General features: G+C 37.6%; 1 protein-coding gene across 1 annotated transcript in view; it reads left to right on the top strand.

Annotated features, from left to right (window-relative positions):
* FBN2 (fibrillin 2) overlaps nt 1–22,965 on the top strand; it is a 282,788-nt gene that overhangs the window by 149,717 nt on the left and 110,106 nt on the right. The window contains exons 8-14 of the mRNA XM_023738698.1: nt 6,093–6,245; nt 7,939–8,067; nt 8,122–8,226; nt 9,166–9,303; nt 20,035–20,154; nt 21,101–21,226; nt 22,436–22,558. Of these exons, the coding sequence (XP_023594466.1) occupies nt 6,093–6,245; nt 7,939–8,067; nt 8,122–8,226; nt 9,166–9,303; nt 20,035–20,154; nt 21,101–21,226; nt 22,436–22,558 (894 nt within the window). The remainder of the gene's footprint in view (nt 1–6,092; nt 6,246–7,938; nt 8,068–8,121; nt 8,227–9,165; nt 9,304–20,034; nt 20,155–21,100; nt 21,227–22,435; nt 22,559–22,965) is intronic.

The following is a 22,965-nucleotide window of genomic DNA, read 5'->3' as shown; positions in this document are numbered from 1 at the left end:
TATATATATATATATATATATACATATATATATATATATCTGGAGAAAATACTTTTTTAGCATACAGAACTAACAGATTAGCTCTAAAAAGAGTTGAAACATATCTTAATAATCTTTTTCTTAAAAGCATTTTATAGCACTATTTAATGTCCCTTAGAGAGAGCCCTGGTGTTGCAACAGTTAAGTACTTGGCTGCTAAACCCAAAGGCTGGCAGTTCAAACCCACCCTGCAGCTCCGTGGCAGAAAGGCTTGGCTATCAGCGTCCATAAAGATTACAGCCAAGGAAACCCTGTTGGGGCAGTTTTACTCTGGGGCAGTTTTACTGTCACATAGGGTTGCTATGAGTTGGAATTGACTTGACGGCACCTAACAGCAAGAATATCCCTTATGTCATTTTGGAATTTACTGTCATTGTAATATCCACAGCATTATTAATACCCAATTCTCACATTATAATATAGGCACAGAAAAATGACTAGCAGGCAGAAGTGAGTAAATTATGAATTGACAAGCAGCAATGCACACATCCTGTGTGCAGGATAACATGCCTGCTGCTGTTGTACCAGCAGAACTAGCGGGGACCTGAAGCAGGGTGACTCAAAGAGCCCGTCAGCAACAGATTAAGTTCAGAAACTAAGAGTAAGCATTTAAAAATTCTTAAAGAAATACTACATGACATTTCCACAAAATCCTAGTGCATTTTCCTGTATTTTATAAAAGCTTCAGTCCACAACATTGCTGTGAAGTATTCTTGAGAAAACCAAACTTGGACACGTAATGTGAAAAAAGATAGTAATAATGTAACAAAGGTTGAGGCAAAAAAAAAACAAAACCCAAACCTGTTGCCATCGCCAGCATTGCAAGCAGTCTTGTAAGTGAAAAAGAAAAGCCTTATTATTACAGTTGAAATTCATGAGGAAATGAGCAGTGAGGTTGGCCTTGAAAAATGGGTGGCACTGGATAAATGGGGAGAAATCAGAGCATCCCAAGAAGGAGAATGGAGAAGGGCGTGAGCAAGATTGTCCATACTGGAATGTCCAGGTGGGTTCAGGAGGTGGGGAGGAGACCAGCTTGTCTGGGAAAGAGAGCTGAGAGAGTAGTTGGAAATAAAACAAGTTGAGATTTAAGATTCTATTTCTGGTTCTTAACTGCCGTGCTAAGGAATTTCAGGTTGATCCTGAGGACAGTGACAGCCCACTGAGATTTTTGAGCAGGACAGAGACAAAAATCAATGGGGGGAAAAAAAAGCTGTTTAAAATAAATAAGGAATAACTTTAGACAGTTACGTGGAATGATGGCTAGCATATGTTGTTACATTAAATCAAATGCAATAGTTTACGCATTATGGAGCACTCTTTCTAACGATGGGTGTTGATTACATGTGCGTATGTACATTTGCAAGAAAACACTTGAAGGATGTCACCAAAAAAAAAAAGGTCGAGAAGGGAGAGGGTTGACATGTCGTGGGGTTGTTAACCAATGTCATAAAACAATATGTGTACCACTGTTTAATGAGAAACTATTTGTTCTGTAAACCTTCACCTGAAGTACTGTAAAAAAAAAAATTTAAAAAAAACTTGAAGGATAAACCCAAAACTTCTAAAAATGTTTGACTAAAGATGGCAGGGTATACTGAAGAGTGTTTTGGTTTTGACTTAAGTATTATCTAAAGAATTAGTGGTGAAAAAGGCATACCAGTTTTCGTTAAGAAGGAAACAAAGTCCTAGAAATAGGTTAGGAGTGAGGAAGAAACACTTCACTACTTTAAAAGGAAAACGTAAACCCAGAAGGAAGAAGTAAACCCAGCTGCTACGGTGGTCGTACCATTGCTCCTAGCTATTCTTACAATAATATAAACATGAAAGTATTTTAGGCAAAGCAAAATCTATAGAACTAATCAAGAGGAACCCGTGCTGGAGCCATACCATCGACAAAGCAGGTGCTGGCATCCAAGTATCAGTTGATGAAGACTGAGACAGTGGTGGATATTTATCAAGCACCTAGTATCACTAGTAGGAACCCTGGTGGTGCAGTGGTTAAGCATTTGGCTGCTAACTAAAACCTTGGCAGTTGGAATCCACCCGCTGCTCCTTAGAAACTCTGTGGGGCAGTTCTACTCAACAACAATGGGTTTGGGTTTTTTTGTTTGTTTGTTTACTCTCACTAGTATTCTGACCTGGGATAACTTTATTGTTGGTTTTTGGCTGAACCCTTCATTTTTAATAAGCAAATCTCATTCACCAGGAGGCATATTTTTTTCAAGGTCCAACCCCCAATTTTTACCAAGTTTTCATCACATTTTATAAGTGACTGTTCTCTTAAATCAAGTTTTGACAACATGTCAAGTCATAAAACAAATTCTAATAAGAATACCATTATTTTGTTTCAAGATGGATTTTTATTTTAATCAGAGGAGATTAATTACTTCCTCTTGTTCAGTGTGGCTGTAATAAGGCTTCATGAAAAGCTTATTCAGGGAAAGCAGTGAAGGTGATAAGAAACTGAGGAACAGACTTGTTTTCGTTACTTATGACATATCTGTCTTGCAGTTAAACACACACCAAGCATTAGAAAACTTTGTCCCTAGGTGTAATAAATATGCTTCATCTGCCTTTGTCATAATAATTCTGTTTCACGGATGATGTGCCTATCTAACTCTTAGTTCTATCAGGCATCCCTTTTTTATTGCAGATATTCTTCCATGTGACACATTTGTATCACAGTGCTTTCTAAGGACCATAAAATTTTAGGAAAGATTCTAGCTTCTAGCGTCTGATTTGCTTTGAAATATTCTTTTTTGGTGATGTTAACTATGAGTCCCCACACAAGTATGTATCTCATCCTGATATGTTTTTGTCTTGAAGGTTGGAAGTAGATTGCCTGCCTCCCTGTTGTTGTTAGAAGAGACAAACTGTGGAAATCATTTAAAAAGTTACTAGTATTTACTTTCTAATACTGTCTTTCTACCTCTCCACCTTCTCACCTAAGGCTTGGTTTCCTTAAATAATATATTTTAGGACTGACCAGAGGCTTCCCAGGCTGTGTGGATCAGTGGTTATTATATTTTTAAGTTTGAAGACCATTCTTTAACACCAAAAATGCTTTTCAGATTCCCACATGATGGTAATTTAATATCTTAGATTGAGAAAATATGTAACGAGAAAGCTACTGGGTATTTATCAAAAATTATAAATGAATTTGTGTTGTATTAATCACACCAGAATCTCCATAAATTGGAAATATAGTAGTGCATACATATTGTGAGGCATTTTTTACTCATGTTGCAGATAATGTTCAGTGCAAATATGGATTCATGGAGCCCTTGCGATATCATTGCAGATTCCCAAAGTCTGGGGATGGTATAGAATAGATTCCTTGAGCACCTGCTGTGTTGTGCTTGGCATTTTTATACATTTTACCTTATTTCCAATGTGATGTTATATTTGACCCATGAGTTGTTTAGAATTATTTGGGATGTTCCTTGTTTTTGTTATTGATTTCTAACTTAATTATATACATGAAAGTCAGAAATTAGTCATATGATACCAATCCTTTGAACTATGCTGTGCTTTATAGCTTAGCAAAAGATCAATTTTTGTAGATCTTCCATGTGGTCTTGAAAAGGATGTGTTTTTTCTAATTGTTGGATTAATATTCTAGGTATATCCATTAGATCAAACTTGTTAACTAACTGTTAAATTTTTCTTTATACTACTAGATTTTGTCCACTGTATCAATTATTGAAAGAGTTGCATAAATATCCCACTCTGGTGGTTGATTTCTCAGTTTCTCCATGTGTTTCTGTCAATTTTTGTTTTATATATGAGACTGCGTTAAAAGGGGATCAATGTTTAAAAGTATTATATTTTCCTGGTAAATGGAACCTTTTTTAAAATACATAATGACTTTCCCTAAATGTCTTTCTTTTCCTCTTGGTCTTTTTCTGAATCTTTTTTCTTGGTCTGTTTTAATCTCATAATACTTTGCATCATATTTGTGAGTTGCAGCTGGGGTTTAAATATATGCCTGCTGTATATACTGCTTTCTCTTTCCTTATGTTTTAGCTGTGCCTCTTTTAGACAGCCTAAAGTTGAACTTTTTATTTTTGCAGTTTGAAAATCTTCGTCTTTTAAATTGAGATTTAAATCTATTTGCATTTATTATAATTACTGATTATTTGTTTTTATTTCTACATCTTCTTTCCGCTTCTTACTTATCTCACCTTTCTTTTACTGTTTTTTGCTTCTTTCTTGTGGATTTATTCGTTTGTTTTTGATACTCCATTCTTTTTCCTCTGCTTATTTAAAAGTTGTATACTTTATGTTTGTTGTTTTAGTGGTTATCCTAGCTGTTTTAAGATTCACATCTAACATAAAGTCTAAAATTAATCTGTATTGGTAGCTAGGTCCAAACAATAAAAGAATATTGGAATGGTTTAACTTTGATCTTCCTCTTCAAACTTTTTAAATTTCTGGCATATTTCCACTTCCTCCCTGCAACAAATTAGTCATTACTGTTGCTTTTTAATGTGTTAATGCTTGTTTAAATTTAACCACGTATTTACAGAATTTTTCATCATCATTCCTTCACACATCTCAAACCTTCCATTTAGAATTGTTTTCCTTTTGCCTGAAGTACTTCTTTTAAAATTTCCTTTAGCAAGACCCTTTTGGTAGAAAACTCTCTCCATTTTTGTCTTTCTGGAAATGACTTCGATTTACTCTTTTAAAAGATGGTTTCTTGGAGTACAGAATTTTAGATTGACAGCTCTGTTATCTCAGTGCACAGATGATCCAAAACCCATTGCTGTCAAGTTGATTCCAACTCATAGCGACCCTATGGGACAGAGTAGAACTGTTCCATAGGGTTTCCAAGGAGTGCCAGGTGGATTCAAACTGCCGACCTTTTGGTTAGCAGCCGTGTTCTTAACCACCGTACCACCAGGGCTCCATACAGATGATACTGCTATGTTATTTTTAGGCATCCATTGGACTATTAAGAAGTAAAGTCCCAAACAAGTCCCCATCAACTGTACCTTCAAAATGTATATCCTGTTTGACCATTTCTCGTCATCTTCACTGCTACCACCCTTATCCAAGCCAGTGTCATCTCTCACTCAGACTTCTTCACTGGTCTTCCTACTCACATGACAATCAGTTCTCCTCACAGCATGCTAAGAAATGTCTTTGAAGTGTAAAACTCTTTCCTTTACTTGAAACCATCGAATGACTCTCACAACACTCAGAATAAAATCCAAGGCCCTTCCCATGGCCTACAGGACTATACATGATCTTGCCCTTGGCTATCTGTCTGAGCTCATATTCTTTCACTCTCCCTTTTGTGTGCTCTTCTCTAGCCACATGACTCCTTGTTTTTCACACACATCAAGTTTATCCCCTTCTTTCTCTTTAAAATGTTCTATCACTTTATTCAGACAACTGTCACTATCTCAAAGGAGCTATCTCTGATCAACCTTTCTAAAATAGCATCTGTATCAGCCAGATACTGCTGCATAACAAACAACCAGAAATTCTCAGTGGCATACAGTGGCGCTCACCTGCAAGTCAGCTGGGGATTGGCTAATTTCGGTTGGGATTGAGAGGCTGCTTTCCTTCACCTCCAGGTCTGTCTAGATTTGGCTCCTCGCTGCAGGCTGGACTCAAATCTGCTCCATGTCCCTAATTCTTGTATCCCTGTGTGGTGTAACAATTAACTTACTTAGCTGCTACCTGAAAGACTGGCAGTTCAGAGTCCACCCAGAGCTGCTTCAGAAGAAAGGCCTGGCCATCTACTTCCAAAACATCAGCCATTGAAAATCGTGTGGAGCACAGTTCTACTCTGACACACATGGTGTTGCCGTGAGTTGGAATCATACAGTATGGAATAGGTGTCCAATGAATACTTGTTGAATAAATGAATAACGAAATGAGTAAATGTAATAGAATTTAAGAGAGTAAAGGAATGAAAAAGTATAAAGGAAATTAAATAAAATAATTTTCTTCACCTAAACGTTTCTTAACATGTGGAAAGAGTTGATGTAAGAACCTGAGGTAACTTTGCCATGTCTTCTGTTTTATTTTCACATGTTCAGATCAGAGAACAGGCACATGTTTCTCAGGCCTGGTTAACGGTCGCTGTGCACAGGAGCTCCCGGGCAGAATGACAAAAATGCAGTGCTGCTGTGAGCCTGGCCGCTGCTGGGGTGTCGGAACCGTTCCTGAAGCCTGTCCCGTCAGAGGCTCTGGTGAGTGGCTGGAGGCTCCAGCTCCTTGAGACAGATGTTGTTAGGCAAATTAGTAGCAATATACGCTTTGCTCTAATTCTTCAAATCAGGACATATTTTTATTCCCATTAGTGTTTTCAGTATGATTTGATGTGTGTTTTATGGGAGATAAAGAGGCATTGTTTATTTGGGATCAGTTTTGATAATACCCAATTTATTAATACCAGAAAAAAATTCCTGAAAGCTGATCATGACTTGTTTTTGCTCAAGTTTTTAAAAACTTATTTTGAATGTCAGGAGTTGAATTTAGTTTTAAAAACCTCCAGATCTTTCGTTCCAGAGCTTGAATGTCTTTGAATAACACAGTTCTACCTTCATTTATATTTTATTTCACGAGTACGCTCAGCTTATAGTATCCCACTCCTTGAAGATATTTCCTATCTTTACTAATGGCCTTGAAAATTAAGAATAAAAGACTATGAGGATACCTCTCATTCAGCTTGCTATATTGACTGCCATATAACTGAGGCTATATTTGTAAATTACTTTAGAAAGAATGCGAAGTAGTTCCTCTGATATGTGATATGAACAGTAAAGTCCAATTAATGTTTATCACATAAAGGTTTATATATTTTATTATATTATCTTTTTCACGGGAGTCCTGGTGACACGAGGTTAAGTGCTTGGCTGCTAACCAAAAGGTCGGTGGTTAGAACCCACCAGCCGCTCCTCAGGAGAAAGATCTTCCATAAAGATTTACAGCCTTGGAATCCCTATGGGGCAGTTCCGTTCTGTCCTATCAGGTCGCTATGAGTTGGAATCGACTCAACAGCAATGGATAGGTTATCTTTTTCACATTAAATTTTAAATGTGATGAAAAATAATTAAATTTTTGAAGTATGCTTATAATGATATATACCTGTATGTACTGTTATGGAGGAAAAAAAATCAAAGCACATTTTCAAGATCTCTAAGCCATAAAATACCAAAATCTTATAGTTAAAAAAAAAAAAAAAAAGCAAGATTAATGCACAGGAAATAATTTTGGAACCGTATAGCTCTACCAGTAATATGTAGTAGTAATATTAATACTGAAACAGTTACTTTTGAGTTAAATAATTTTCATTTCTTCTGATGTAGTGCCCTAATTCTGAGAACAGTTAAGGAATTAAAGGCAATCGCTTTATTATTGCTTCTCTTCTCTCACCATTGATACTTAGCAAATAAGGAGCAGATTTAAAAGCTTGCTGAATATTGTCTACCATTTGAAAAAATATTATTTTGATGCCATATTATTACTAAATTCCTTAAAGAGAAAAGAAAGAGGAAAAATTTGTAGGTGGAATAGTGATGAGGATTTATGTAAAGCCAAATACACATAATGAATTACCTGAAGCTTTAATTTTCATCCATTCAAGTAAATTTCTGGAATTTTATGAATTCCGCTTATGGGCATAAAATCAAATTGTGATGTAGATAATTCTTTAGTTATAAAATTCAGTAAAAAATAATATGGCATATAGGTTTTAATTCATTTCTGAAACATCTATACCTTTTCCTGCTACTGCCAGCATTGGAAACATTTTATGAAGATTAATAACCTACTTATTCATCTTGCGTAATACAGATAAGCTAAAATGATCTGTTATACACCTTGCTTTTATTATGCAGAAAGATGTCCATTTGTGTTTAACCGAACTTTCTTTTCCTTCAGAGGAATACCGCAGACTTTGCATGGATGGGCTTCCAATAGGAGGGATTCCAGGGAGTGCTGGGTCCAGACCTGGAGGCCCTGGAGGAAATGGCTTCGCCCCAGGCGGCAATGGCAATGGCTATGGCCCAGGTGGGACAGGCTTCATCCCCATCCCTGGAGGCAATGGCAATGGCTATGGCCCAGGTGGGACAGGCTTCATCCCCATCCCTGGAGGCAATGGCTTTTCTCCTGGCGTTGGGGGAGCTGGTGTAGGAGCCGGAGGACAGGGGCCCATCATCACTGGACTAAGTGAGTGTGCACTTCTTGTGTGTGCTCTGTAGTTTTCTGCCTCAAATGATAAAATAATAACATCTTTTTAATTTTTTTCAAAAAATGTGTGTATGGAGTGTGTATGTGAAAACCTATTCCAGGATCAGATATATAATGTAATAATAAAAAATTCTTAGGAAAGTATTATGTTTATATTCCGTAAACGTTCTGCTAAACTGGAGAAACGAGTGAGTGACGCAGCCTCTCTTTGAAAATACAGATAAGAGCCCGGTAATACTCCAGCCCACATGACGCCACCAAGACGGACGTTTTTGGTTCCAGTATATTTCATTTGGCCGCATGCAGCTGCCCTGTTCATGCACCTCTTGAATTATTTTCCAGAGCCATTTGTCAACTGAGATAAACTGAATCAGTCTTGCCCTGTGCCTATCCAAATATTATCATGCAAATATCTTTCTTTTCCTCACCCTTTTTGTTAAGTAACTCAAGAAATCAAGAACTGGAGGCTTCAAGCCAGAATTGGCATTGGTGTACTTGACATTTAAGTTCATATTTTTTTAAAGAACTGCTCTTGCTAATAATATTTAATGATGTCCCACGGTGTTATATTTATTCCTTTTGGCATATTGCCTATTTACTGTATTTGAATATTCAGCAGAGTTACAAAAAAGAAAAAGCTCTCAAATGTACAGTAGAACATTCCTAAAATTTTAAAAAGACATCACTATGGGCAACATTTCCATATATGTAACCTCACAAATAGATGCAAGTTACAACCATGTGTCCAAGGATATTTTTAGATCCTCTACATTAAAGTTTTAATAAAAGATAGAGTAATGTGGGCTTTGATATACACTTACTTAATTTACTATGAAATATCCTTTTCAAAATCAACTCTAAGAAAAGTAAGACATGTTATAATGATTCGTTTTTTTCTTGTGCTTTAATTTTCCATAGCAATCCTGAACCAGACAATAGATATCTGTAAGCACCATGCTAATCTTTGTTTAAATGGACGCTGCATACCTACTGTTTCCAGCTACCGATGTGAATGCAACATGGGTTATAAGCAGGATGCAAATGGTGATTGCATAGGTAAGTTCATGGTTCATTAGTCCGACTTAATTTTTTAATAGCTATCAGACTATGGGAATCGATTGGATGGATATGATTTAAAAAAAAAAAAAGTCTTTTGAAGTAAAGCTGATTTCTAGGCTACCTTTCCATGTGCATGTTTTTCCATGTGTTTCCCTTAAACTACTGCTAAGGTGAGTAACTTCAAGGATCTCCCACCCTTTCAGGTCCTGAACGTTGTGATCTCTCTCTCTCTCTTTCTCTTTCCTTCCCTCCCTCCCTTCCTTCCCAGAATTGCTTAGTGTCTTAGTCAGGGTTCTCCAGAGAAACAAACAGACCAATAATACGTAGAGAAAGAGAAAGAGAGATTGAGATTGATTTTAAAGAATTGGCTCACGTGATTGTGGAAGCTGGCAAGTCCAAAATCCACAGGTCAGGAGACAGGCTGGAAACATTACTATGTTACATTCTTGAGGCTGAATCCTTTTCCCTTGGGAAACCTCAGATTTTGCTCTTAAGGTCTTCAACTGATTGGAAGAGGCCAACCCCCATTATGGACAGTAATCTGCTTTATTTAAGATCAGCTGATTCAAATATTTGTTGTTAGATGCCGCCAAGTCGTTTCCAACTCATAGCGACCCTGTGTACAATGGAATCTGAACTGCATGTAAACATTTTCATAGCAATATCTAGACTGTGTTTGACCAAACAAGTGAGCATCATAGCCTAGCAAGTTGACACACAGAATTAACCATCTCACTTAGTCTTAAAATAAATAAAAGATTAACAGGAATCTATGTAACAGTTGATATATTTTGAAAAATGGGTTTATGGAACATTAAGATGACAAGACAAAAATGGGCTACTAAAATCTGACACTTTAGAGCAGCAGTTCTCAAATGCTTTGATCTCAGGACCCCATTTCAACTCTTAAAAATTATAGAGGGTTATATGTATCAGTAATCACCTTGTTAGAAGTCAAAGATGAAAAATTTTACATGCACATTTATTCATTTGAAAATAACATTAATAAACCCATTTCATGTTAAGTAACATTTTTACGAGTAAACTATTTTCTAAAACAAGTATTGAAAAGAATGTCATTTTTTTTATGTTTAGAAATGTGTTTAATAGAAGACAGCCAGATCCTAATAGCTGCTTCTGTATTTAATCTGTTACGATATATTGTTTTGGTTGAAGAATGCAATGAAAATCCATCTTCAAACAGATGATGTAGCTAGAAAGGGGGAGGAATATCTTAATTGCCTTTTTAGATAATTGCTGATATTTTTTGATACTCCACTAAAACTCAACAAGTGGCAGATTCTTAAAGGTTAGTTGCAACATGGAATCTGAAACCTCATCAATAAACTTTTCATCCTCTGTTGCATTGAAATAGATTCTGTATCATCACGTATTGGTCATTCGAAATATATTGCTCACTGAGTTATGTATGCAGATCTTTCCAAAGTTGACATAGCATTTAATATCAGCTAACCACGTTTGATAATATTGTCACTGAACTCATTAGAAAAGCTTTTAAGTATTGAGATACTGTCAGTCTTACAGTGGCAAATACTTTTTTCTGAATTCTAACCCTCACTTGTAAGCTTGAATTTTACCTTGGCAACAGATATGCTGTGTTGTTTTCCTTAAAGTGACAGGCCTAGTTTATTGTTTTCAAGAAAATGTCTGACAAATTCACGAGTTCATAGTGACCCTATGGGACAGAGCAGAACTGCCCCATACGGTTTCCACGGAGCACCTGGTGGATTCCAACTGCCAACGTTTTGGATAGCAGCCGAGCTCTTAACCACCGTATCACCAGGGCTCCTTCCTTGACAACAGCGGTACTCTAATCAGCAACAGTATGTAATATGAAATGTTCATTTCACCACAGAGATATATAAAAAAATGTGTACCCAAGGGTCAACATGTAGTATAATTAATAACTTTTACTGTTTCATTAATGATACTCTTAAGTAGATAATGGGTTTTTTAAAATACATACTGTGAGTTCGTGGTAATGAACAATGCAGTGACTACTAGGACGGTTTGGTGCTGCTGCCTTAATTTGTGCTGATGCGCCATCGTTGCTTTAGCCCCATCAGTGCAAATGTTAACACATTGGAAAAGGCAAATAACATCTTAATATCACTATGAAAATAGGTGTGATCTCAGAATCCTACTGTAACTGTCTTTGTGGCCTCCTGGGTCTACAGAACATACTCTGAGAATTGCTGTTTTAGAAAGTCCCCAACTTACTTCTGAGTTACATATCAAAGTTTACTTGTAAGAAAGTTGTATGGGACTCAGAGGACATTTTTCTCACAGGATCAATATTAGGCTTGGAAGATCTGATTTACCAAATGTAATTTTAAATGACTGGCACTCATAGAGTTTACCCTGTGCAGTAGAGGCATGACAAGAGGGAGGAACAGAGAGGGTCTAATCAAGCAACAGCTTCTGCAGTAGTTAAAGGTCACATGGTATCTGGAGAGAAGGAGGGGTTCCCACGTTGGAGTTTGAGAAGTCAATAGATAACATATGTCTTTTCCCCTGATTGAGTTCTAAACCAGTCAGGAGATAGACAAAGAGCCTCTTCCACATGAAGTTCTAAAGATTTCAAAAGCCACGGTTGTCCATACTGTTCAAGCTTCGCATCTTGCTTGCTTAGTTTGAAATCTTAAGGAAGTTAGTTGTGACCCTATGATGCACTCCATGTGTCTAGACACCAGTCAGGGCTGTAATTTAGACTTCCAACTTGGGACCCGTGCCTGATAGCCAGCTATTACTTCACCAAGGGCCTTGGTTTTTCCAAGGGGATTTTTGGTTCCCAGATACCAGTCTTTGAATACTTCCTCAAGTTTCCCCAAATCGTGCAACATTCTTTATCTCTGATAATATTCCTTACTCTTAAATCTACTTTGTTTAATATTAATATAGGCACACCAACTTCTTTTAAATTTACATCTTTTTATTTTTCACCTACTTACGTCTTTATTTTTGTAGTGCATTTCTTGTAAGCAACATATTGTTAAGTGTCGCTTTTTCATCCAGTCTGACAGTCTTTCCTGGTGTTTTTTTAAGTGTAAAGATTTTAGCATGAAGAAACTGGAATCAAAGAGGCCAGTTACGAGATTCTTATAATAAGCCCAGGCAAGGAATTATGACAACATTGATGTAAGGTTATAGAACAACAGGATGGTCCTACAAATATTTAGGAGGTTATTTTATCAGGACCTGATAACATATTGATTGTGGGGAGTTAGAGAGTAGGCAACTACAATGACACTGAAATTTCTGGCTGAGCAAAACTGTATATATAGTAGTGGCATTAACTGAGTTAGAGAATGCAGGAAGTGGTGCAGATTAGGAAGAAATAGTTGATGCATATCTTTTGCATGTGTTGAGTTTTAAGTGATCAAATAGAGTCCTAATTAAACTGATTAATAAGGGTCTAAAACTTAAGAGTTGAACTGACGGAGTACCGATTGAGATGTTTCAACAAACAGATGCAGCGCTGGAAGCACTCACTCATCTATGCCAAGAAATGTGGAAGACAGCTACCTAGCCAGCCAACTGGAAGAGATCCATATTTGTGCCCATTCAAAGAAAGGTTATCCAACCAAATGCGGAAATTATCGAACAGTATCGTTAATATCACACAGAAGTAAAATTTTTCTGAAGATCATTCGAAAGTAGTTGCAGCAGTACATCAACAGGGAACTGCCAGAAACTCAAGCTGGATTCAGAAGAGGATGTTGAATGAGGGATATCATGGCTGATGTCAGATAGATTTTGGCTGAAAGCAGAGAATACCAGAAAGATGTTTATTTGTGTTTTATTGACTATACAAAGGCATTCAGCTGTGTAGATCGTAACAAATTATGGATAACATTGTGAAGAATGGGAATTCCAGAGCACTTAATTGTGCTCATGCAGAACCTGTACATAGATCAACAGGCAGTCATTTGAACAGAACAAGGGGATACTGCGTGGTTTAAGGTACGGAAAAGTGTGCGTCAGGGTTGTATTCTTTCAACATACTTAATCTGTATGCTGAGCAAATAATCCCAGAAACTGGACTATATGAAGAAGAACGGGGGCATAAGGATTGGAGGAAGACTCATTAACAGCCTGTGATAATGCAGTGACACAACCTTGCTTGCTGAAAGTGAAGAGGACTTGAAGCACTTACTAATGAAGATCAAAAACTACAGCCTCCAGTATGGATTATGCCTTAACATAAAGAAAACAAAAATCCTCACAACTGGACCAGTAAACAATGTCATGATAAATGGAGAAGAGATTGAAGTTGTCAAGGATTTTATTTTACTTGGATCCACAATCAACGCTGATGGAAACAGCACTCAAGAAATCAAACGCCATACTGCATTGGACAGATCTGCGGCAGAAGACTTCTTTAAAGTGTTGAAAAGTGTTGGAAAAAAAATATGTCACTTTGAGGACTAAGGTGTGCCTGACCCAAGCAGTGCTATTTTCAGTCGCCTCATATACCTGGGAAAGCTAGACAATGAATAAAGAAGACCAAAAAAAGAATTGATGCCTTTGAATTATGGTTTTGGCAAAGAATATTGACTATACCAGGGACTTTCCAGAAGAATGAACAAGTCTTTCTTGGAAGACATAGAGCCAGAATGTTCCTTAGAAACAAGGATGGCAAGACTTTGTGTCACATACTTTGAACACATTATCAGGAGGGGCCAGTCCCTGGAGAAGGACATCATGCTTGGTAAAGTAGAGGGTCAGTGAAAAAGAGCAAGACCCTCAATGAAATGGATTGTCACAGTGGTTGCAACAGTGGGCTCAAGCATAACAACAACTGTGAGGATGGTGCAGGACTAGGTAGTGTTTCATTGTGTTGTACATAGGGTTGCTATGAGTTGGAACTGACTCGATGGCCACTGCACCTAACAACAACAAAGCTAAGAGAGGTGATGAGGCTAGGGTTACAAATTTAGTAGTCAGTAGCATACAAGTAGCTATTTGAACCATGAGGGTGAATATTGACACCCAGGCTGAATAGCAGGACAAGTGAAAAGATAACAGGAGTACTAGAGCCAGAAACTTGTGGAACAGCAACATTTAAGGCCCATAACGAAAACTGTAACCTGAACAGTAGGGGCATGACAAGAGGAAGGAGCAGAGAGGGTCTAATCAAGCAACAGATTCTGCAGTAGTTAGAGGTCACATTTGTTGAAGAGGCAGCAAAATAATCTAGAAAGGATCACGTCACTGCAGCTATACATGAGTATACTTTCAAGAGAAAGGGTCAGGTGAGAAATGCAACCAAAAAATCAAATACAAGGAGGACAGAAAAATCTATTGGATTTGGTAATTAAGAGAGCTTTGTTCATCTTTGAGAGTGGGTTTAGGATGATGGAAGTTGAGCCATTTTGAAGTTATTCTTTTATTTACTCATCCGTATTAGGCAAATGGTCATATATATGTTTCATAACTAGCATAACCCTAAATACTAGATTTGGGTTTAGGTATTCTATATGAGAGGCCAGGTACAAAGAGAATATCATACTTATGCCGAGTTAAACTAAATAGTCTCAGTGCACCATGATTATAAATGAAAATGTGAGCTAATTATGATGTTTTCAAAAAACTAATCATTCTAAACTATGTACAGAGCTATAAGATCAGAGTGATCAAATGAGGCTTAGCTCAGGGTCCCTATGTACAGATGCACAGGTTGTGCACTGGACAACCCTAAAGGGTATCACTCACATAGTGTATATAAATGGCACATACTAGGGTTGTGCAGTGCATAACCCTATGGTATAACCCTGGCGTAGCTTATACTGCTTGATGTTTTAAGTAATAGACCACCTGAGTCATGGTGTTATTTTTGGTCCATGAAATACTGATATATGTGTTCGTATTATGTTACTTGAAAATGATTTTACTACCAGAAAATAAGTTTACAACATGTAAGTATAAAATATATAAAATATCCCCTCTTGCACATATATGCAATTACAGTCTATCAAACTGAACTTTGACTATTTGTGTTTTGCTGTTAATATTTTTCATTCATATATCACTCAACCTCACTGATGATTCATGGCTTAGTTATCTAGTGCTGCTATAACAGAAATACCACAAGTGGGTGGCTTTAACAAAGAGAAATTTATTTCTTCACAGTAAAGTAGGCTAAAATTCCAAATTCAGGGTGTCAGCTCCAGGGAAAGCCTTTCTCTGTTGGCCTTCTCATCAGTGTTCCCTCGGACTAGGGGCTTCTTTGTGCAGGGACCCCATGTCCAAAGGACGCGCTCTGCTCCCGGCACTGCTTTCTTGGTGGTGTGAGGTCCCCATGTCTCTCTGCTCACTTCTCTTATATCTCAAGAGATTGCCTCAGGACACAGTCCAATCTTGTAGACTGAGTCCTGCCTCACTAACACAACTGCCACCCATCCTCCCTCATTAACATCATGGAGGCAGGATTTATAACATATAAGAAAATCACACAATACCAGAAATCACAGCCCAGCCAAGCTGACACACACGTTTTTGGGGGGACGTAATTCAATCCATGACAGTTCATTAACCAACAATTAAAAGTAGACAAAAATTCAGTATTTTCTGTGAATTTGTCAGAGACCACCATGTATTTCATGTTAGCACTCAGGTACACCTTATTTTAGCTCATAGAACATCTGTACTCTGAGGAAGTATTTTTGTGAACTGTAACCATAAAGATGAACCATCTTTAAGGATCAAAAGTTCCTTTCTGGAGTCATTCGGCCACCCAGATTTTCTCAACCAGGGTTCCGGTAGAGAACTAAACCCTGCAAAACTTGATTTGAATGAGTGTTTTCTCAGTTCTCCCAAGAGTGATGTGTAGTCAGTAGTACAGTTGATGCAGAAGAGATGAATCCATTACATGCAATGAATGTCTTAATGTATTAGGGTCTAATTGTTCACAGAACCCACTGGAGATGGGCTTCTGCCACCCTTAGAAACTGTCTACCCTAGTGTCTACATCGTACGTTAACAGAAATCATACAAACCTCAGGCGTTGGTGTTGTACCCAAACTTCGTTATAAACGGTTTTATTCTGGATGGATCTCATCATCCAGCCCTGCAAAGTTTCAATGTCAGGACCATTATATTTCTGACTGTTGTCATTAACAGACACAGAGTTTGGTATTGGGGTACATTTTCAGAAAATGGTTTTTAAATATTTTTATGAGTTGGAATCGACTCGGCAGCAACGGGTTTGGTTTAGGGTTTTATATTCTTTCTAGTGTCAGTTTTTAATGAGCTTGAGATTATAAACAACGAGTTTGGATATCAGGAAAAGCTAATAGGATACAAGTTAACTAGTGTTTTAAATTATTGGAGTCCAGGTTAAGAGTGGTGGCTGTTTTAAGTGTACCAGTGTTTTGAGGAATAACAAATTGCAACTGGTATTTGGAACTTTCATAGTATACCTGATGAAGCAGTATAACTTATAAAGCAATAACTGTATTAAAGGATCAAAGACAAGGAAAATAGAATTGGGTTCCACTTTGCTATTATGTGAGTCACCCCCTGAGGCCTTGAAACAGTTACATTTACTTGTTTCATTTTTCTCTCCTTTCCTGAGAATTCTGCTCTAAAGTGAAATTGTGTGACTCTCTTAGCATCTGTGTAAGTCAAATGCTGTTAGCAATGGTTTTAACTCATTCAAATGATTCTTCTGCCTTAGAACAGTCAGAAGGAATTGCCTTTTCATTTGGACCACAAGTAACTGTAGGGCTCTTGCAAATTGGAAAAAAAAAAAAAAAAAGTTATTTTCTAAACAGGAATATAAACTATTTTTCAAGGACCGAACAATCTTGAATAATTCCACCATTTTGATAACCAACATTTTTGGCAATTGTTTCATTTATTTTAGGAGTTTAGAATCCCATGAAGTTTGCTTAAAAATACTCAGTCTCTGGTAAAAACTTAGGAAGAAATGAAAGTGCACAGACCATAGTTTTTAAGTACTCTTGCTCCTCGAGACAAGGCGAAACAAATGTGATCACTTGGAGGTACTAGGCTCTGAGACTCAGAATAAAGAGGCATGAAATGTAAATTTCAGAATGTGGCAGTGGTCATTTGTGATTAATTTAAAACTTACTTAAAAATCTTAAAGTAATGCAGAAAAACGAATATAAAAATCTTAGAATAATCCCGAAAAATAAACAAAAAACCACAAATGAGGGTTTTAAAGTCACATGGAATGTTAAAGTCACTAATAGTTCTTTGGTGATTATTTTCACTTCCAAAGGAGAGACTGGACCCTGTGAGGCCCCCTAAGGAATTAAGGAGGCAGAAATGAATTAGGGCTGCAATGACAAAGTAACTGGTGGAGCTGTCATAGCAACAAGGGGCCTTGGGAACAGTTTACCTATTGAGTGGGTTGGGTGCATGGTCTCTCATGTTCTTCAGTAGAGCAGAGCTATACATTGAGGCTTGCTTCTGTGAAGATGTATCTTCAACATATGTTTAATTGGTGTATTTCAACATTATGTACACGCAGAGAGTTTAAGTGATCTTTAACACTGCAAACTGAAGGTGATATTTCATATTGGAAAGTCCATTCATTATACTCTATGTGCTTAACTAACCCTCTAACTTCTCTCTTTCCTCGTTTTGCTTCCTTCCTTTGGCTCAGTAGACTTGATGTTATCAACCAAAAGTTTAAATGTAAGTGAGTCTTAATGGGCTGAAGGGATGTTTGAATGAATTGAAAAAGCATTTAATCCTGTTATTCTTTGTTGTTTTTATTTCATTCACTACGAGTTGGGTTTTTCTCCCCTTTTGTCAGAGAGACCTTAATTGCATTCAGTCTGAGTGTTTATATAAATGAGGTTGGTGAGTTTGATAGAGTACAGTTTCTCTTCTAAGAACATCTGTGAAGAGAGCAATCTGTTTATTAAAATGGTAAACCTGTGAATTGATTTTGTTGTTGCACTCTCAAATTTAGCTGAAACTGTATTTGTTAATGGTTTCTACGTGTATATGTAATGGCAAATCACTATGCCCTCACAGGCCAGCCAGGTTGTTAGTTTGCCAGCATTCAATATTTAGTGGACATTGCGGATAGAAGATGAATTAAACTTCTTCTAATGCTGAATGGCACTCGTGATTCCCCTGGGAATGGACTAGTCCAAACTGTTCCATGTGTCAGCCATAGCTTGCTTTTGCAGACCCTGAATTCTGCAGTGGAGTTTGAGTTGAATCAAGCCTTAGGAGGACTTGAATGAAAAACAGTGGGTGGCATTTCTGGGGAAGCCAGCACAACTTGTACAAGGAAAGGTCATGGAAGCTCCACAGACACATCCAAACTCCCTGCAGGACTGAACTGCTGGGCTGAGGGCTGTGGGAACCATGGTCACAGGGAACATCTAGCTCGATTGGCATAATATAGTTTATAAACAAAATGTTCTACATTCTACCTTGGTGAGTAGTGTCTGGGGTCTTAAAAGCCTGTGAGCGGCCATCTAAGATACTCCACTGGTCTCATCCCTTTGGGAACAAGGGAGAATGAAGAGAACAGGATACAAGGAAAAGATTAAGCCAAAGGATAATGGACCACAACTACCATGGCCTCCAGCAGACTGAGTCCAGTACAGCTAGATGGTGCCCGGCTACCACCACTGATTGCTCTGACCAGGATCACAACAGAGGGTTCTGCACAGAGCTGGAGAAGGATGTAGAACAAAATTGTAGCTCACAGAAAAAAAGACCAGACTCAAACTGTCCTGACAGAGACTTGAGAAACCCCAAGAGTATGGCCCCTGGACACCCTTTTAGCTCAGTAATGAAGTCACTCCTGAGATTCACACTTCAGCCAAAGCTTAGACAGGCCCATAAAACAAAACAAGACTAAAGGGGCACAACAGCCCAGGGACAAGGACTAGAAGGCAGGAGGGGACAGGAAGGCTGGTAATAGGGAATGCAAGGTCGAGAAGGGAGAGTATTAACATGTTGTGGGGTTGTTAACCAATGTTATAAAACAATATGTGTACTAACTGTTTAATGAGAATCTAGTTTGTTCTGTAAACCTTCATCTAAAGTACAAAACAAAAAGATCAGAACTAAAACCAAAGAATCCTATGCTTTTAAATCCTTAAGTAACCTGAAACTACAAAAATATGAAACTTTGTTTTAATTAATTTCCATTTTCCACCCCATCCTATTTGTTTCTTGAAAACATTATGAAAGCCCCAAAAGGTACACATATAGTAGAGTTCACAAAAAAAATAATAAATTTCATAATCCATCAATCTTTTCCTCTAAAACTAATAGTGGTAACAGTGTGTAATATAAATGTGTATCTTCAAAAAGTTGTAATTGTTCTTCTGACACTGTCCTGAGCCTTAGAATGGCCATTAATTTATCCAGGTTCCTATAAATAATAAGGATTACAGCCTGTTAGAACTCACGGCTATCTCTTTTCAGAGCCAATGCTTTTAATCATTGTGCAGTATTCAAATTGAAAAATCATTATTTCTTGATTAAAGCAAATTCCTTTATAAACTCCAATAGGCAATAATTTTGGAAGTCCCCAGAGTAGCCTCTGTATGCATTTGAAGAAAGGAATTTTCACTCATTTATAAATACTCTGCTATTTAGACTATTACCACGGACGGGCCTTCTCTCAAATTTGGGAGGGCTAAATGTACTTTAAACAAACATCTCTACAAATGGAGTGAAGTCTGTAATGGTTTCTTTTGCTGCTTACAGATGTTGATGAATGCACATCAAATCCCTGCACTAATGGAGATTGTGTTAACACACCTGGATCCTATTACTGTAAATGTCATGCTGGATTCCAGAGGACTCCTACCAAGCAAGCATGTATTGGTAAGGCAGTTTGCTTTCACATATGAAAATGTTCCATGAACTGTAGTGACCAAGGCTGTTGAGGTTAAAAGTAAATTTATTAAAGTACAACATGGAATGAGATGAGTGCGGTTACATGATTGCAGATCTATTTTATGCTACCGTCAGAGTACAAAGCCCCTCAGAGGTGCTTCCTTTAAACATAAACACTATTTGCATAGATAACCCAGGCATCTTGGTATCTGGCTTCACAAAAATTGAGTTTCCCTTCCTTCCCTGGACCACAGCTTCCTTTCTCCAAGTAACATCAGTAGTATTACCATTCTCTAATTACCCAGGCTTAAGACTTATAGTAATTTTCGACTACTGTTCTCTCTGCACCCCACACATAGTCCAACACCAAATCATGCCTAGTCTTCGTTCACAGTTTCATTGCTACGCCCACCACTTTCGTCCAAGCTCTAATTCACTGCTAATTCATCACGGAATCCTTTCAGCAGATGACTCTGCTTGTCTTCTTTTTTGTTTCCTGTTCATCCATGGGTAGCTGCTTGAATCAGTGTTCTCTAGCAGTTTTCATCATATTACTCTTAATCCAGAAATTCTGGAGTTGCTTTTTTCTTACCTGACTCCTTACTCAGACTTCTGAGGTCTTCAACTACCACGTCAAAAACAGCTGCACCAGTAATTCCAGCTGCGCTACCCACTCCTCTCAGTCTGGCTACACAACCATTTCATGTCTGTGTTTCTTCCCCTCTTCAGCTGTTATAAGTCAGGGCTGTAAAATTGCTTACTCCTACCTACCAAGGAAAAAAACTAGTGAGAGATGGAAATTTTGCTAAAGTGACATGATCTTTAATATTACATGTAAAAACAATCTGGACGTTTGAAATTATGTTTATTATTTTACTGTTTCTATCTCTAAGTTTTGTAAAAATAATGTGTTCGGCCCTTGTTAATCTTTCAGATATTGACGAGTGCATTCAGAACGGGGTTCTTTGTAAAAATGGTCGATGCGTGAACACAGATGGAAGTTTCCAGTGCATTTGCAATGCCGGCTTTGAATTAACTACAGATGGAAAAAACTGTGTTGGTATGGAAATTGCCTGCTCCCTTGCAAAAGATTTTTAAAGCACATATACATTTTTACTTAGAATCATATATACTGTTTCCATGAAAGCTCACACGCCACGTATGTGAGAGTTCTTTAGATGACTTAGGTAAAATATAAATGTGTTTAACATAAGACTATTTAAGTGAGAAAATAGACTTTTGGAAATGTTATAACAATGAAAAATTTGCTGCTTCTGGAAATTCTCTGTGTGGCATATGTTTATTAGTTGTTAATGTGTGTCATCGAGTAAATTCTTATGCTTAGAGACCCTATAGGACAGAGTAGAAATGCTCCGTAGGGTTTCCTAAGCTGAAATCTTTACGGGATCACCAGGTCTTTCCTCCTGCGGAGTGGCCGGTGGGTTCGAACTGCCAGCCTCCCAGTTAATAGCTAGGCACTTAACCATCGTGCTACCAGGGCTCCCTTGTTTAATTGTAAGTACTAGTTATTCACCGTAAGTTCAAATAACCATTTAGTGCACTTACTATATGTCAGATATGGGGGTTACAACTCTGACAAAAGAGAAAAGATCTTTTCTCAGCATGGGGGAAAATATAAAAATGTTTGGCAACACATTATATTTCATCCACTAATGAAATTCCAGATTATTTCACTTGCAGTGAGGTTTGTCCTTGCTTTAACCCCTCCTACGAAAGAAACGTCCACCAAAATCCTATTACTTTTTTTTTAGTGCTCAAACTAAAGCACTCATGGTTTCTGTGGTTTTACTAGCAGATAAAAGGAGCCCTAGTGGCACAGTGGTTAAATGCTCGACTGCTAACTGAAAGGTCAGCAGTTTGAACCCACCAGCTGCTCTGCAGGAGAAAGATGTGGGAGTCTGCTTCTGTAAAGATTACAGCCTAGGAGACACTATGGGGCATTTCTACCATGTCCTGTAGGGCCGCTATGAGTCAGAATTGACTCAAAGACAATGGGTTTGTTTTTTTAATAGCAGATAAACTCAAAATTTATTTATATCTTTTCTTTTATGCCCCTTATATCAAAGGCCCTTCACAATCTCCACAATATTTTCTCACACTCAGTTCACATTCATCTTTTTAAAAAACAACCATGAGCACATGGCTCATTTATGTAGTGGAATTTGACTAGGGATTGTTTGTGGAAGGAGAAGGAACTGGTTTCCTCAAGGCCAGTGGTCTAAATCACTCTCCCTCTCTCCTTCTATAGATCATGATGAATGTACAACTACCAACATGTGTCTGAATGGGATGTGCATTAATGAAGATGGCAGCTTCAAGTGCATCTGCAAACCAGGATTTGTCTTGGCTCCAAATGGGCGTTACTGTACTGGTAGGTATGGCTTTGAAATAGGAAAGTAACTATGATTGAAACCATCTGTTTTATTTGAATGAATCATGCAAGAATTACTTCAGTTTCTTCATGTGGATTTCATGTTATTCACATCTCTCACTAATTCAATAAGGCAGGTGTCTAAAGCTTCCTAGAAAAACACAGATTGTGGTCTAGAGAACAGTAATGTCTGTAGAAAAATAAGAATGGTATAGGGAAAATTAAGGGAATGACAGATTGGTTTTAGCAAGTCTGGAGAAGCTAATGTAGAAATAATTTCTCTACTCCTTTCCTAATGAAAAAAAGGAAGAGCAAATCCTGAAAGACTTTAATTTTTATGTATTTATTTTCAGAACTAGATTTTTTCACTGTTGTGTATTTCTGGTCTACAATTAACATCTTTTCCA

This window comes from Trichechus manatus, unplaced genomic scaffold, assembly GCF_000243295.1.
Source record: "Trichechus manatus latirostris isolate Lorelei unplaced genomic scaffold, TriManLat1.0 scaffold00121, whole genome shotgun sequence".
In the NCBI taxonomy this organism is placed as follows: domain Eukaryota; kingdom Metazoa; phylum Chordata; class Mammalia; order Sirenia; family Trichechidae; genus Trichechus; species Trichechus manatus.
Note: the sequence above shows the minus strand (reverse complement) of the source record. Positions and strands in the feature narration are given on the sequence as shown.